The sequence below is a fragment of the Colobus angolensis genome, unplaced genomic scaffold, assembly GCF_000951035.1.
Source record: "Colobus angolensis palliatus isolate OR3802 unplaced genomic scaffold, Cang.pa_1.0 Scaffold197, whole genome shotgun sequence".
Classification (NCBI taxonomy): Eukaryota; Metazoa; Chordata; class Mammalia; order Primates; family Cercopithecidae; genus Colobus; species Colobus angolensis.
Window position 1 is genome coordinate 720,294 of NW_012115121.1, and position 17,744 is coordinate 738,037.

The window sequence follows — 17,744 nt, forward strand, 5'->3', positions numbered from 1 at the left end:
TCATAATCCACTGAAATGTCTTCTTTATTTAGGTATTCTGAATGCAGTTAGATATTCTTTCCAAAGATTGTTTCTTTTTTGTCTCTCTCTCTTTTTAGTCTACAGTTTTCTTTTGGTAGTTTTTTTTTTTTTTTTAACCTGTATAAATGTAATAATAATAATTTTTGAAAACCTCAGTAATCCCAAGTATTTTTCCAAGTAAACTTCAAAAAGATATTTAAATATTAGCTGTGAAAAATAAGTCCAGAACATTGGGTGCAATGGCAAGAAAGAAAATGGTCGGAGTGGTGAGGTTTTGATTTTGCCAGGTGCTTTGAAATTCAAGTGAAAAATTCAGAATGTTGATTCAGCCTTTCATCTCAGATTAGAGCCAGAGTTCTTTGGAGTATTTTCTAGCTGAATTGGAAAACCTTGATTCTGCATATGTTTCAAATACTGAGGCTTTTTAACAGAAGAGTCCAAACATGCTTCAGGGTACATAGTTGAGTTTGACAGCCTGAAAGCTGGAGGTGTGTTGAAGGACAGGCATGATAAGGCACTTGTAGAGGAGTGGGGTGTTGCTGTTTGGGGGTGGGGTGCGGGGAGTCTGTACTTACTCTGGTGAGGAGCAGGCTGCCACTGGGGGCTTTTGAGCAAAGAAGTTATGTAATCAGGGCTGCATTTTCAGAATGATCAAACAGTTGGCAGATGAATTGGAGTGAGAAGAAGGGAGATGCAGGGAAGAGCAGTGTTAGAATCTACTACTGTAGTCCTGGTGAAAGGCTATGGGAGTCAGAATTAGGTGGTAACATCTGTGTGGCAGGCAGCCGGGGACAGATACTAGAGCTGTTCTAGAGATAGAATATGGCACTATAACCTATTAGAATTGATATCAAATGTCAAGGATAACTGGGCTAGATTGTCTGAGTCACTGGGCAGGGGCCCGGACCTGGCGAATTCACTCAGGTAAATGCCACAAGGTAACAGCCTGTCTGCAGAGCCAGCCAGCTTACCTGGACTCCATTCTGTCCCGTTACCCTCCTCCAAACCTTTGAAGTGGCTTCTGGGTGAGAAATTCAGTCAAAAGATAACATTTCCATATCAGCATGGCTTAGCTGGGCACAGACATAGTCAATACAGCTGAAGAGTTTCCTTAGTCCTGTAAAGCTGGAGTTGTTAATGCTGCAGCATAAGCAGCACATTATCTTTCTAGGTTTGGAAAAGGCGGGTTGAGAAACTTTCTGGAGGTGAATAGAAACAAAGCCTCAGGTAGTTACACACTCCAGCGTCATTAAAGATCTGTAGATCAGCATTTATGTCTCATGCCCTTTTAACAGTGAGGCTTGAACTTGCCAAAATACTACACCCTACCTTTTAAGCAGTTTGATGAAAATCACCTGATAGGAAGTAGGCGTCTCTGGACACAGTTGCTTTGCCAGCATGTGTGGTGGTTGGTACTAACCACCCTGCGTGTCTGGTTCTCTGGATGGCAGTGTAAATATATCCGGGTTACTGGGCTGAAGGCATAGCAGACAAGGGGAGTTTGTATGAAGAGTGCCATGCTTGTTCGGGCCTCCTGCTTTTGCACATGACTAAAACAACTTCTCTTTCTCTCCACCTGTATGTTTCCTATTGCTGCTGTAATGATTTACCACAAATTGAATGACTTAAAACAGTACAGATTTATTGTCATAAAGGTTTAGAGGCCAGAAAGTCCAAAATGTCTCTGGCTAGGATATAATCAAGGTGTTGGCAGAGCTGTATTCTAGAGGCTTTGGGACATAATCTGTTTTCTTGCCTTTTCCAGTTTCTAAAGGCAGCCTGCATCCCTCTTGGCTCTGTCTGCAAAGTCAGCAGCCATATTCCCCCAGCTTCTACTTCCCTTATCACATGCCTGTCTCTGACTGTCTTTACTCCTTCTTTCACTTATAAGGTCCCCTGTGATTATACTGGGCCCATCCAGATAATCCAGGTTAAGTCTCTCCTTCATGAGAGCCTTAACTTAGTCACATCTTCAAAGTCCCTTTTGCCGTGTAGTGTAATATATTCATAGGTTCCAAGGACTAGGATTTGGACACCTTTGAGGGCCTACCACAGTCCGCTCTCGATCTTTAATTTATATGGCAAAAGTCCCTTTTGCCATATAAGGTAATATATTCATGGGTTCCAAGGACTAGGATGTGGACCTCTTTGGGGACCTACCACACTCCCCTCCCGATCCTCAGAAGCGTTCTTGCCTGAGACAGTCCACTGTTTCTTCCCAACCCAATTAGTTGTTTATGCAGTTTCTCTCTCTCCTCTTCATAGGCCTTTTCTTCTGAAGTTTTTGTTTGTGATTGTGTGTTATTTAACTTTTTGCTCCTAATACCTAGCACTGTTCTTGACACGTAGTGAACCCTTAACAGATGTTTGCCGAATAACTGTGTGACTGTAGCTGGGTTCTGGCAGGTGGGACAAACGCCTGAAGCCTGACCAGCCTCAGGATGTGCCTCCGCCAGTGTATAAGGCAGCAGCCACTAGAGGGAAGGCCTGTGCTTTGCAATCTGGCACTCTGGGTTGGGACTTGCATTAGCTATTACCTGTCTTTGTGACCTTGGGTAAGTTACGTAGTTTCCTTGTGTCTCAGTTTCCTCATCTTTGAAAGGTAGGATAAGAAATACTACCTAGGCCAAGCGCGGTGGCTCAAGTCTGTAATCCCAGCACTTTGGGAGGCTGAGACGGGCGGATCACGAGGTCAGGAGATCAAGACTATCCTGGCTAACATGGTGAAACCCCGTCTCTACTAAAAAATACAAAAATCTAGCCGGGCGAGGTGGCGGGCGCCTGTAGTCCCAGCTACTCGGGAGGCTGAGGCAGGAGAATGGCATAAACCCGGGAGGCGGAGCTTGCAGTGAGCTGAGATCCGGCCACTGCACTCCAGCCTGGGCGACAGAGTGAGACTCCGTCTCAAAAAAAAAAAAAAAAAAAAAAAAAAAAAAACTACCTATAGGGACTATCTGAGAAGTCAATTATGTACTTAGAATGCAGTATTTATAGTCTGTAGCATATAACTAAGCAAAAGTGAAACTTCTGTGCTCTGACATGGGAAGGAGAGGTATTAGGCCATCTGACAGGGAAAGAAGCAGAGCCATGGAAAGTTGGGCGCACAGTTGTAAAAAGGATTATTTAATTTTTTGTTCCTTTCAGCCACAACTGGTAGCACCTCTAAATAAAAGGCATATATTTTGCTTTGAGATTTTGCAGATGATTTTATTTAGGTGCAGAACAATACGTAGTACTTGTGGATTCCTGTTATCTTTCTAGAACTTTGGGCACCCTGAATTGAGCAAGCCTCCACTGTGACAGAGCAATAAGCCAGGTGTTATTCTGAATGGCTTAGGAATTAGCCAACCATCTCAAGCCTAATGTGGTCTGACCTTCTCTGGTGGTGGTGCTAGATGTAGTCTCCCATAGCCTGGTGGGCTGTTTATTTTCAGGATATAAATAATGTAATCTGGAATTGTGGTTCTGCATTGTTTCTATCCGCGAAATGTTTAGCTTGTTGGAACAATTGATTTGTCGGTTCCAGAAGCGAGTAAACTGATCTGTGAGGAGCACTTCCCCTGTAAGAAGCAATCCCTTGAAAGATAAACAGTAGTACATCTGGGAGCAGATAGGCGGCTCTTAGCACTTAAGGAATCATAAAAACAGATGACTGTGAAATTCTTAGATTTGGGTATCCTTTTTCTTTAACCTTTTCCTTTTTCATTTATTTTCCTTTGTAGTGGTGTTTCTCATGATGATACTTTAGAAGTGAAGCCAGTATTTGTGTGGTAATATTTCCTTAGTGTGCTCTTTAATTAGATCAGTAAGCCTCCCACATAGTTAAATCCAAAGGCCAGAGCAAATTTAGAAGCTATCAATGTACAAGGAAATATTTTTGAACATAAAAGAAACAATTTACTAACTACGAGAATAAATGGTGTTTCTGATCCAAGTACTATCATCTGCATAATAATAAAATCTCAGAAAAAAATAGAAAATTTTACAGAATAGTATTAAAATACTGGGATGAACAGGAGAGAAGGTGCAAGGAGATAGGAAGCTATGGATTACGTATCGAATAGCTACAGGACAATGCAGTTTTATAATTTCCTTATACACACATACAGAGAACAACTGCTTTCAAGTTGGAGTCTACATTTAATAAACAGACAAGAATGATTTCTATTCAGTATGTGACCATTTAGAAGTAGGAAGTAATTTTATGAGTGCTTCAAGGTGCTCAAAAGCAGTTTAGTTTAAATAATTTATATGCAGACTTACGCTAATAACCTATACAACAGACCCTTTTATAGCAGTTATTGAACTGCTTTCAAATTGGAATCTACATTTAATAAATAGACAAGAATGATTTCTAATCAGTATGTGACCACTTAGTAGTAGGAAGTAATTTCATGAGTCCTTCAAGGTGCTCAAAAGCAGTTTAGTTTAAATAATTCATATGCAGATGTATACTAGTAACCTATACAACAGACCCCTTTATATTACTATTGCAGAAACAAATGTCAGATTGCACCTTGTCCAATAATTTTATAACTAGATGTTACCACGTTTATCACCATCAAAGGAGACTGACTTTCTAGTTATGGTAGGTTAATTAAAATATCAGGAAGTCAGTTAGCTTTATGGCTTCTGAACTTTGAGGGGTGAGGGGAACAACAGCCATGGTGATCACTGTGATGATCAGATTAGCCATGCCCTAGTTAAATTTGGTGGTCACTGCTGGCAAGAAAGTTTCAGCACACACAGACTTGCAATGTGAAGGTCATATATGAGTGTTGTTGCTCTGAAATAGGCATGAACTCAGATAGAATTCCTAGAGTTCCAAATCTCTCATTAAAGCATTACCTCCCAGGACACTTGGAGTAAGTATGTCTAGTGCTGAGAATTCACCTTCAAGTAACATTCTCTTGAAAGACAGCATGTCAGTTTCTGGAATCAGCCTTAAGTGGAAACAAGTTCCAAGTCCTAATGGAGACCAAGGGATCTTTTTCTCCTGATTCTGTTGCCTAAACAAGGGCACGCTCAGGCCAAGAGTCAGTGAAAGAGAGAGAGCAGGAGGACAAGAGGGATTTGGCCCCAGAACATCATCATGATCTGGGTGTCTGGCTGCTTAACTCAAGGAAAGAATTCACAGAAACCACTATCCTTTGAGAGTGATGCTGAGTTGTCAAACTGCATTTCTGATAGGCTAGCATATTGGAAAAATGTATTTTCACAAACACCTGCATTGCATGCCGATGACAGTGTACATCCTGAAGGCTCACTTAGGGACTCTAAGGAAAAAGTGAATGTTATTTTAGTTGATGATTCAAGTGTTGTATTTCTCTGTTCAGGTAAATAATAATTTAACCAAGTCCTGAGGGAAAAAAGTAAAGTTGTCATAGCTGACATAAAAAGTAGAGTTTAAAAGGATGTGACTTTATGGATATTTGTTTGGTATCTAGAATGTTGGCATTCGACTGAGCTATTTTGAGACATGGTGTTACTTCACACCACCATTCATAGAATCAATGCTACTGTCTTCTGTGTTCTTGGGTGCAAAGCAGCCACTTACCACCTTGGCTGAGTGTTTTCCAGTACCTTATGAGCCTCCTTTTTTCCCAAGAAACTAAACTCTTTGTAACAAATTTTCTCCCCTAATTAAAAATCAAATATAATACCAAATACCTCAGGATTACTCCTTAATGGTATGTGAAGAAATTGAGCAGATATACTGTTATATGTTAGAAATGCTGTCTTAAAATCTAGGTAGAGAAACAACACACAAATAACCAAGTAATGCTCTAATGTAACATGCACCAAATGCAGGGACGGAAAATACGGCAAAAGTACAAAGAAGAGCGATTGAATCTGACAGTGCAGACAGTACAGAAATCTGTCCAGAATCAGTCTCAGGAAACCTAAGAGTCCCTCTGTGTTCAGTATATCTATCATGAGTCCCTTCATGTACCTGTCTGTCTTCAACAGGTTGGGGCTTCTTGAGGCCAGAGATCATACCTTCATCATCTTTGTGTCCACACAGCCCCTCACAGGGTGAAGTATGACCATTAAATGAATAAACAAAGCATTTGAACTGGGTCCAAGAGAAGTTGATTAAAGCCAAGAAAGTAGGAGAGTTAAAAGCTAAGTCCCAGGGGCATGAGAGAGGGCATAAGAGAGGCCAGCATCCTGGAGGGGCGGTAACAGCATTGTGGTACAGATGGATTGGTGGGGTGGAGAAGAGGGCTGCTAGTCTGGAGCCATAGCAATCTTCCTCAGATGTTTTCAAGAGATGTGTAATACAAGCCTACCATCTTCTGTGTTGCCTGTGGCAGAAACTTAGACTATCTAATTTCCTTTTTTTTTTTATTCAATGAACATTTACTAAGCAACCGCTGATCACAGTTGAATATGACTTGGATTCTGTCCTTAGGGAGTTTCAAAGCCCAAGGGAGGTAGGCAAAGGCCATAACATGGTTAGCAATTCTAGCAATATCCACAAGGTTCTGTAGAACACGGAGGAGTGACGCTGCATGAGATAATTTAGAGAAGGCTACTGGGAGGTGGTGAGGCTGGGCTGGGGTCTTTAAGGATGAGCAGGAGTTTGACTAAGTAATTGGCTAAATATATCATGATATTCTATTTATATGGAATAAACAGTGTGAAGTGATCTCCACTAAAAATGTAGTGAAGGACAGACTGAAGAGAGACTCTATCTTCATTTTCCATATTTATTATTTGTATTTCAAGTATGTAATAATTCTAATAATCTTTATATAGATCAGATAGTGACAAAAATGGAAGAAGGAAAAAAAAAGGGACTGAACAGTTTACCTGTCTCCATCTACAGCCTGATAATCTACAGCTATAAAGTCTTTGTGAACGTTAAGCTTTAGCATCTGTATTGTCTCGTTTGTTTTTAATATGCTATCCAGACCAATATCCAGATAGCAATAGAATAGCCTTTAGAAAGTTACAGCATTAAAGTTTTGTCCTTAGATTTATTTTAAATAATTAGATCATATTTTAAGTTGAGTTTCTCCAGAAAAGGACTCTAAAACAAAGGTTTGAGTGCAAATAGTTTCTGTGGGGATATGGCCCAGGAAGTCCTGGTTGGAGACAAGGGAACTGAGACGGAGAAGGGAAGTGTGTTAGTCTGTTCTCGCATTGCTATAAAGAACTACCTGACATTGGGTAATTTATAATGAAAAGAGGTTTAATTGACTCATGCTTCTGCAGGATGTACAGGAAACATGGCTGGGAAGGCCTCAGGAAACTTAGAATCATAGTGGAAGAAAAGGGGAAGCAAGAATGTCTTACATTGCCCAAGAAGGAGGAAGAGAGAGAGAAGGGAGAAGTGCCACACACTTTTAAACAACCAGATCTTGTGAGAACTCACGTCAGGAGAACAGCAAGGGGGAAGTCTGCCGCAATGATCCAGTCACCTGCCACCAGGCCCTCCTCCAAGACTAGGGATTACAGTTTGACCTGAGATTTGGGTGGGGACACAGATCCAAACCATATCAGGAAGGAAGCCCATGCAGGGTCTATCAATAAACAGGTTACAGCTGTGGTCAGCCAGCGCTTAGTCCTCATAAACACCTCTGAAAGATAGAGTAGATTTTGTAAAACATGCTTCAGAGTAGTATTTTAAGAAGGTTCTGGGTATTTTAAGTCTCAGAGTCTTCGATTCAGCTGAAGTCTGAAGCAGAGGCTAAACCAAAAGTATAAAAACAGAGCTTAGAATGGTGAAGCATTTCCACTTCTATAATGATATTAATCCCATATCAGCCTGGTCCTTGGTTCCAGTTCTCCACCCATTGGGTTGTCCTGGGAATCTGCAGGACTTCAAGGGGTATTATTGGAAAAGTATTAGCTTTGAAGAATGATTTGACACCATGCAAGGCTTGAAACCAGAGCAGAGTACCTGTGGGTATGGCTTCTTCCACATAACGTAGAAATCTTCCATTCAGATTTTTACTTATGTTAAAAAAAAAATTCCCTCACATGACATTATTTTCCTTTATGGAGGACAGAATGCAAATTGCACTGGATTTGGATGAAGGTTGGCATTGCAAGAACCATATTTTGGACACCAGGACTTTGAAAGAGAGCGCCATATAAGATGTCTTTCAATATAATTAAACTAGTTTACTTTGGATTAACTTTGAGCCAGTTTTATGCCACTACCAATAATTCTGAAAATGTAAAATGGATTTGAATACTTCTGTTGCACGTTTTTCTTCCGCAGGTTTCTAATATTCAGGCGAGAGCGGTTGTGTTGTCCTGGGCTCCCCCTGTTGGACTTTCCTGTGGACCCCACAGTGGTCTTTCCTTCCCCTACAGTTATGAGGTTGCCTTATCAGACAAAGGACGAGATGGAAAATACAAGATAATTTACAGGTTGTGTATGTTTCTATTGTTTTTCTTTGCTGCTAAACTATAAAATTGGAGTTGTGAAGGAAAATGGAAAACAAAGGACAACTTTATAGGCTTGGTAAATTTTCCTTTATTTTAAGATTTAGTAATAATTATAATGCCAAGAAATCATTGTGTCCAGAGTAATTCTTATTTGGAAATGAGTAGCATAGAGCTATTAGGTGTGGGTAAAATACATCACTTGGTTATATTTGCTGTCAGTAGAGTATTAAAGAAAACTTTCTGTTAATGTCTGTCGGCAAAAGGTGATTATGACTTTTAGTTTTTCTATACATTGAGCGATTATAAGGTGACCTCTCTATTTTCAGATCCAGACCTTTTTGTAGCCCTGTTTTTTAAAGTTCTGCAGTATGTTTCCTTCTGTTTTACCCTATTTCTTACCTTCCACAGTAGTTTCCAGCCTGTAATAAAGATACTTTAAAATATTTCATTTCGAGGCCTTAAATGGTCAAAAGTTTAGCTCACAGAGAAAGGATTAGCCCCTTCTGCTCTGTGGACTCCCAGGTATTGACCATTCAAAAGATTTATAACCGTGTTGTAAATGTGAGAAAAATTTTAGGGCCATACCTTTCTTCTTTGTAATTACTGGGTACTACTCAGATTTGCAGAGCAGGAAATGAGAAAGTCAGTTTTGTTTTAACTGCTTGTTTGGCCTCCCTGTGAGAGGACCCTTCCGTGACTGCCCATGCCCAGGGTAATAATGCGGTCACACAGTCCTCACTTTTTCTGCCAGAGATGTTTGTATTCTCTCCTATTTCCCTGCTGCATCAATGCCACAGAGCCGTATCTTGCCCTTTCCTGTTCCTAATTCTTGCTCCACAGTCTTCCTGACGAGCAAAGAGGGACAGAGGTTAAGGATGTAAGCGCTGTGGCTGCTGTGTCCTCCTCTTGCTACCCAGGCTACCTCCACTGTCTTCCCTGGATGCCCTCAGGAGTCTCTTGAGGGTCTTCCACCCCCCACTCTTGCTCTTCTACAACCTTGCCAACTCACTGCAGAAACAAAATCAGGCCAGATCACTGCCCTTCTGATAACACTCCAGGGATTCCCCACTGTATTTAGGATATTCCTAACTCTGGCTCACCACCATTTTATTCTAGTCTGAAAAATCAGAATTAGTATCAACTTTAAAGAAATACAGAATACCACCAGGCGCAGTGGCTCACGCCTGTAATCCCAGCACTTTGGGAGGCCGAGGCGGGTGGATCATGAGGTCAGGAGATGGAGACCATCCTGGCTAACACGGTGAAACCCCGTCTCTACTAAAAATATAAAAAATTAGCCAGGCGAGGTGGTGGGCACCTGTAGTCTCAGCTACTTGGGAGGCTGAGGCAGGAGAATGGCGTGAACCCGGGAGGCGGAGGTTGCAGTGAGCTGGGATCGTGCCACTGCACTCCAGCCTGGGTGACAGAGACTCCCTCTCAAAAAAAAAAAAAAAAAATACAGAGTGCCATCTCCCCCATGCCTGGCAAGGAACAGATACAGTTGACCCTTGAACAACACAGGTCTCAACTGCACGGATTCTTGTCAACCACATGCAGACCAGAACAATATTCACAGGATGTGAGACCTGCGGATATGCAGGACAAACTGGGGACTCAAGTATGTGTATACGCTGTGTGGGGTGGGATCATGGTACTGATCTCCTTGTGTATACTGAGGGACAGCTGTGGATAGAGCCTTTTCATGCAAGATGAACATTAGTGGCAGGAGCTAGAGTCTCAAATGCCCAGAGAGGTTCGGCCAGTAACATACGCAAGCAAGCGAAAAGGCTGAAAATGAGGTGAACAGGAGAGCTCCTGTTGCCATCGAAAGGAAACGGTTGCCGCTCAGCCTAAGTCGATTGTTGCTAAAATTTGCTGATTCTTTGAATTTTTTTTTCAAAAGATGCTGAAAATCTGAATTATTGTACAAACTTCCCTGTTACTAAACTAATGGAGCAAATGCAAGATGTTTTAAAAGATACAATGTAGACCAAACAACAGAGCTTCAGGCAAGGTCTGGACACAACTTCCAGTTCACAACTTAAAAAAACCCAGCCTGTTATTTGGAATAATTTCAAACTTATAAGATGTCCCAAAAATAGAGAAATCAAGGAATACATGTATACTCCATACCCACATTCAGTTGTTATTAACTTTATACTCTGTTTTATCATTTGACCTCCTTCCTCTTTTCCTCTTTCTGTCCTCAATCCATATTTTTTTCATAAGTTTTATATGTAACTTATGTCCGTTATTGCAAAATCCTTCAGGATATTTTCTATAAATAAGATTTTTTTTTTTTTAAAGAACCACAGTGTAATTATCAACTTCATAAACTTACATTGATATAATACTTTATCTGTTGTCTATATTCCAGCTTTGTCGCTTGGTCCATAAATAATGCCTGTTATTTTGAAAAACTGAGCAGTTTTCCACCCCCTCCTGGGCAGGAGCTAGTCTAGGGTCAGACAGTGCCTTTAGTTGTCATGTTTCTTTAGCCTTCTTTAATTTGGAACACTTCCGCGGTATTTCTTACGCTTTTATAACACTGATATTTTTGAAGAACACAAAATAAGTCACACGCCCACACACCTTTCACCTTTTTAAAAATTTTCAATGGAACATTCCTTATTTTGTGTTGGTTACTTCCTCATGATTTAAGTTGAGGTTTAGTTGCAATTTTTGAGGATATAAATGGTTTTATTTTATTTAAGAGAGCTATTTGTTGGGTGCATTGGGAAGTGAGGAAGTGAGATTGTGATTTTTCTTAAGACAGTCCAGAGTTGAGATAATTGAGGTTCCTGCCAAGGTAAGTATGGAAGGTGCCTTCTGTTAACAGTTGGCATGATCGTTTTTATTCATTAGTTTGTTCATTCATTCATTTGCTTACTTAGTTACTTTTATGTATTTACTTGTAAGAAGTGATAAGATCTTTTAGAATTTTAATAGTAAGTTAACTATGCCATTTTCAAGATCTAAGATGGCATCATTAAAAGGAACCTGATTTTCTAGTCCCAAACAAATAATAATATCAAATGAGAAAGTTTATTTCTGGTTTATGGTGGAATCTGACGTAATAGTTCATGAATTATTGTCAGTACATTACTGGACACCCAAATTCTAAATCTCATTTGCTTTTGAAACTGGTATTAGCAACTAATGAATGCTTTTTCTTTACAGTGGAGAAGAATTAGAATGTAACCTGAAAGATCTTAGACCAGCGACAGATTATCATGTGAGGTGAGTTAGGATATAAGAGCCAAACTGTATTGGAGAATCCAGGTGGCTAAAGCAAAAACCTGTGCCCCCTTTTAAGTTTTTGGTGAATGTTGCTTACCTTGCTATAAGTTTTAGTATCATGGCTCATGGGCCATTCATTGACTCTCAAGACCATAGTAACTGGGAAGACACAGAAGTGCTTCTGTGAACAGAAAATTAGGTGTTAAACACTGAAAATCATGTTAAAAGTAATTTTACATGGCCTTCTAAGATCTGTTGGACTGTGGTTTAACGGTTTCTTTCTTTAAAACAGTTTTTTTTTTTTTTTTTACCTTGGGCATATCAGTGTTTCTTATAGACCATCATATAAACTGTATATTCAAATGACTAAAGAAGCTCTTTCCTTATTGCAAGCACACCATTAAACCTTAAAAGCCAATAGATTTTGAAAAAGGCAAGTAATGCAAGCATCAGATTATCTCTGACGAGAATGAACTCCATTTGGCAAAACAGTTAACCCATGTGGTATGATGTGTAGCCTGAAATCTCTACTGTGATTTTCTGGAATCTCTACTGTGACTACTCTAGAAGGTAGGGCTAGCTTATTTTAGGAAGAAACCCAGCCAACCACAGATCTGTAAGGAGGAAAGTGTTATCTGAATTTTTAGAGAGACCATCGATTATTTAAAGATCCATCCATCTATTCATTTGCCAATAAGCAGGTCTGAATATGACCCATAACACTTAAAAACATTTTTTAAATCTTTATTTTATCTAATATTTAAGTTCCCCAGAAAGTACTTTTATTTAGCTGGATGTACAACAACACACTTTCCCTTTTTTTTTTCAATTATATATGCATACGTAAAGATTGCAGAATAAAATTGTAAGCATGAAATATACATCTGTTGGCCGGGTGTGGTGGCTCACGTCTGTAATCCCAGCACTTTGGGAGGCCGAGGCGGGCGGATCATGAGGTCAGGAGATCAAGACCATCCTGGCTAACATGGTGAAACCCCGTCTCTACTAAAAATACAAAAAATTAGCCGGGCATGGTTGCAGGCGCCTATGGTCCCACCTAGGCAGGAGGCTGAGGCAGGAGAATGGTGTGAACCTGGGAGGCAGAGCTTGCAGTGAGCAGAGATCATGCCACTGCACTCTGACCTGGGTGACAGAGCGAGACTCGGTCTCAAAAAAAAAGAAAAGAAATATGCATCTATATACTTTCCAAAGGTTAATTCACATCATCAGTTTCTTTGTGATTTCAGCATGAGGTTGGAGGCAAGGTAGTAGGAAGAGCATATGTGAATTATCAGGAGGCTTGAGTGCGAGTCTGGTTCTGCCCTGAACTGGCTGTTTCAACTTTGGTCAAGTCACATAGAACGCTCTGCCATGATTTGCTCAGTAAAAACAAGGTAGTAAAGCAAGGATGTGTGTTGAGGATGTAATATCTTATTAACTGCATGAGTTCTTAAAAATAAGTTTAAAGTAATGTATATCAGAGCAAATTGTTTTGCATTCAGGCTTAAAGTGCACATCTGCTTAGCTATCATATTGTTTAGATGAACTCTATTGCAACCATCTCCTCCTGTTTAAATCAAAACTTTGGATTTTGAGTCAATTAGCTTCCGCCCAAACATATTGAACTTTTCACACGCTTTGTACAAGAAGATCTGTGTAATTTGTGAAGCTAAGATGATAATAGAATGCTTTAACCATTCTTCAAAATGGTCAATGTAACAACAAACCAGAAAATGTAAAAGTCATGTAAATGTTATCTGTTATTCATTGTTGACGTATGTTTCTTTCTGCTCTGTGCTCTAACAGTTTATTGTTCCTGTGGTTAGTAAAGGTTTACTTTATTAATTTCCTGCTCATTCATGAGCTTACAATATCCTTTTTAAGAAACTTAAATGTCATGAAGAGCCTTCCCTTTATTTACCATCCTGTCTGTTGTTCCATTTATTTTTTTTTAAACACTTATCACAAAGGGTAAATTTGAGAACACTTGCTCATCAGCTATTTTTCCCAACAAAACCTGTGAACATCTTGAACTGCTGAGCAGATAGAATAGTTAATGGATTCCCCAAAAGGTACAGGATGGGAGCATTTGGGGGTTACCATCTAGGGGCCTTGGGTTTAGACTTTCTCCTGACACATTTGGGACTCCTTGCATTTGTCATTTGACACACGTGTGATACCAAACACGTACAACCTAGGGTGCCACCAACTGTTATTTGTTCTGCCTCTCTGCTTTCCAGGAAGATAGAAAGTTCTCTCTCCTTGGTGATGGTCAATTTTCATATTTTTTTAACGTCTTTTCTCTCCTAATAAAAATGTCTATAGTCCAGATTTAGTCTTCGTGCACTGCCTGATGCACAGTCCATGTAGATCATACATTCTTTTTCCTTTTACAGTCTTTTCTTTTTTAAGCTAGAGAAGAATCTTAACACTTGCAACTCTTACTTAGATGTAACTTCCTCTGCATTGAATTGCTTCGGTGAGACAGCATGATGCATAGTGGACATGGCTTGCAACTTGGAGTTAATGACTCTGTCATTTACTAAGTATGTGTGCTTAAGCGAGCCATTGAAACTTCTTTGGTCTTGTTTTGTCATTTATAAAATGAGAATGATAATGATACCAGCCTCAGGAAAATAGGATGAGAGCAAATATATGTGCAAATCTATTTTAGACCTGTAAAGTCATGTATAAGTACTACCTTTTGGTTTTCCCAAGCTTGTTGCAGTTTTTTCACGCTCTGAAAATAAAAAGGACTTAATGATACAAGTTGAGGCTGTAGTGAGCCCTGATTGCAGCTGCTGCACTGCAGCCTGGGCAACAGCATGAGACCTTGTCTCTAAAATAAATAAATTCATTGCCATTTTTGTTTGTGCATTACCAGTTTAGAAAGTGATGGAAGTCTGTAGAGCCAGTTTTGAAAACTGAGATATTTGTTTTAGCAGCACAAAACAAGGTAAATTTTTTTCTTCTAATTCTTTTTTTTTTTGAGACAGAGTCTCGCTCTGTGGCCCAGGCTGGAGTGCAGTGGCCAGATCTCAGCTCACTACAAGCTCCACCTCCCGGGTTTATGCCATTCTCCTGCCTCAGCCTCCCCAGTAGCTGGGACTACAGGCACCCGCCACCTCGCCCGGCTAGTTTTTTGTATTTTTTAGTAGAGACGGGGTTTCACCGTGTTAGCCAGGGTGGTCTCGATCTCCTGACCTCGTGATCCGCCCGTCTCGGCCTTCCAAAGTACTGGGATTACAGGCTTGAGCCACCGCACCCGGCCTCTTCCAATTCTTAATATTGCACATTTTAAGAGTAAGATTACTTTCTTAAATCATGTACTGAAGTCTCACCTAGACTTCTGTTCTTATATTCCTTGTTACTTTTTGTTTTGCTACTCTGAGTCTGTCTTATTCACATTGATTGCTTGATATCTTCATGTAATGCTTTTTCTCATTTTCAACTCCCAGCCCCCACCCCCACCCCCATATTAGTATTATTGCATGAGTTCACCCATCAGACACACAAACCTTCTTTTTCAATAGCAGTCTCAGTCATGAAGCCCAGTCATTTAACTGCCTGGTACTTGCCTTCAGTTACTAGGCCAGAACAGCTCTTGCCACCAACTCACTGTTACTGGGAATTTATTGAGACTAGTGGCATCCTTTAGACAGTGCTGTAGCTTACATGCCTGTGGCTGCTGCAGTTGGCATCTGTCATGCCATTTGAGCCAGATTCCACATGGAAAATTATATTCTAAGACATTTCAAGACATTTCAGGTTTACAAAATGTTTCTTCTTTTCCACTTTTCCTATGAGTTTTTGTGTATCATTCTTACACATCTGTTCAGTCACTATTTTCTTCTCCTAATCTCCTAGTGGTGATTGAGGAAGATAATACCCCTCTCTGATGCACACATTGGTTAGCAGAATTTAGGGAGACCTTTATTAAAGGATCTTTATTAAAATCACTTTCATATTTGTTACCCTGTTCTTAACACAAATAATTTTTTTGGTTTAGTGTTCATACAATATTTCAAAGGAATCCATTTGTAATCGTCAAGGTTATTCAGTGCTTCTTTAAAGGGCATTGTGTTACGTATTGTATAAAGCCACTAATAGAAAATCTCCTGTCTCTGTGTGTGTATGTGAGAGACAGAGAGAGAGAGACAGAGATGAGAGATTGTGTGGAGAAATGGGAAAAATCCAAAATGTAAATAAATTACATTATATTTTAAATACTTATATATAAATATGTAATTTCACAAACATAAACATTTATACATATATACACTTATTTGTACAAATAAATATTTATACATACACAAATGTATGCTGTATATGCATTTGCCAGAAAAATATATTTGTCTTTTAATTGGTAGTTCTATAATTAATAATGGCATTACAATGACTGTGGCAGTCAACAGTTTATATTTTATCAGTAATAGGATGATCAGGAATTTGAGTGAAGGAATGGATAGCAATTTCATGAAAATTTTGAAGCAGTTTTCTAGTCATCCTCCTTAACAATTTGGCAAACAAGTTGCCCAGAGATGATATCATATAATGACATTTCCCAGAAAAATTGTGCAGTGAAACATTTCCAAAAATATGGTTGACAAGCACAGTGAAGGATTATAAAATACATGTTATTGACCAGAAATTGTGGCTCCTAGTATGTTACATCGTGCTAGAAAAAGTTGGAGGCATATTTCTGAAATTCTTGGAGCACCTGTTTCCTAAGCATTTCGCCAGGATTTAAGCTGAAACAAATGTGAAAACAAGATTAATTATATTGTTAGAAAGATGTTTTCTTTTCTTGAGATAAATGCAACAAAAACTGAACTGTTTGCTGACTTACTTAATCCAAGAAACTGACTGTACTCCACAGATTGTCCTTTCACATGATGATATTTATGGAAAACTCATTGCCATTATGTGAAAAAAATATATTGCAGTATTCTTTAAAATGTAGCATCATTAGCAGAAATTTTTCTTTTCTATAAAAGTTATTGGTAAAAATGTTGCTAGTCACTATTACAGTAAGTTGCTGTCCCTTTACTGAACTATAATTGACAGATGTAATCAAGGGATACTTAAGTATGGTGCCAACTTTTGTACTATATGCAGCATACTTATATTGCCATACAAAATAGATCTTTTTTCCTTTGCTGACAAAATATTATGTGTGAAAAGCATTGACCCCTTACCATAACATTGTTTAAGATTAAAGGCAAGAGAAATAACTAACTCCTTCTGGCCCATACAACTATCTGTTTTCAACTACCTCAAAGTTCTAACCTGCATCAGGTTCTTTTACTTTTATCCCCACTGTCATCCTCCCAGCCTGGCCACCAGGAGTCTCCATCACTCATGATCACTCCCCAGCCTAGGAGGTATGGATTGCTGGCTCCAAGAATCCCAAAGAACTTGACTAAGACCAAATTTACCTCTCCCCAGACAACTGACTGCATCCTGCTAGTACTTTGCAGGCTGTTTCCCTGCTTCCCTCCCTCTGCTCTATTATCTAGATGGATTTTTGGTGGCAGCTGTTTTTGTGAACATCTAGGGTATAACTCTGCATTTGTAGGCAAATGCCCAGTCATTGCAAACTGACATACTTACTGGGTGGAGGCAGAGGACCTAAACAGCTAAAGTGGGTTGGGTAAGGGTCAGCTGAAAAGCAGTGTCAGTGCTGAGGAGACAGTAGGAATGGTGGGGACTCTAGCAGACTCTTCAGCATCTGCTCCATCTAAAGCAGGGAGCAGCCCACAGATTTAGCTCATTACTACAGTGCAGGAAAGAGGGCCGAGTGAGGCCAGGCGCAGTGGCTTACGCCTGTAATCCCAGCACTTTGGGAGGCCGAGGCGGGTGGATCGCCCGAGGTCAGTAGTTCAAGACCAGACTGGCCAATGTGGTGAAACCCCATCTCTACAAAATTTAGTTGGGCATGATGGCAGGTGCCTGTAATCCCAGCTACTTGGGAGACTGAGGCAGGAGACTCACTTGAACCCTGGAGGCAGAGGTTGCAGTGAGCCGAGATCGTGCCATTGCACCCCAGCCTGGGTGACAGAGCAAGACTCCATCTCAAA

General features: G+C 40.0%; 1 protein-coding gene across 1 annotated transcript in view; it reads left to right on the forward strand.

Annotated features, from left to right (window-relative positions):
- Window positions 1-17,744, forward strand: part of FNDC3B (fibronectin type III domain containing 3B) — a 311,196-nt gene that overhangs the window by 199,310 nt on the left and 94,142 nt on the right. The window contains exons 9-10 of the mRNA XM_011940990.1: window positions 8,255-8,406; window positions 11,605-11,664. Coding sequence (XP_011796380.1) covers window positions 8,255-8,406; window positions 11,605-11,664 — 212 coding nt within the window. The remainder of the gene's footprint in view (window positions 1-8,254; window positions 8,407-11,604; window positions 11,665-17,744) is intronic.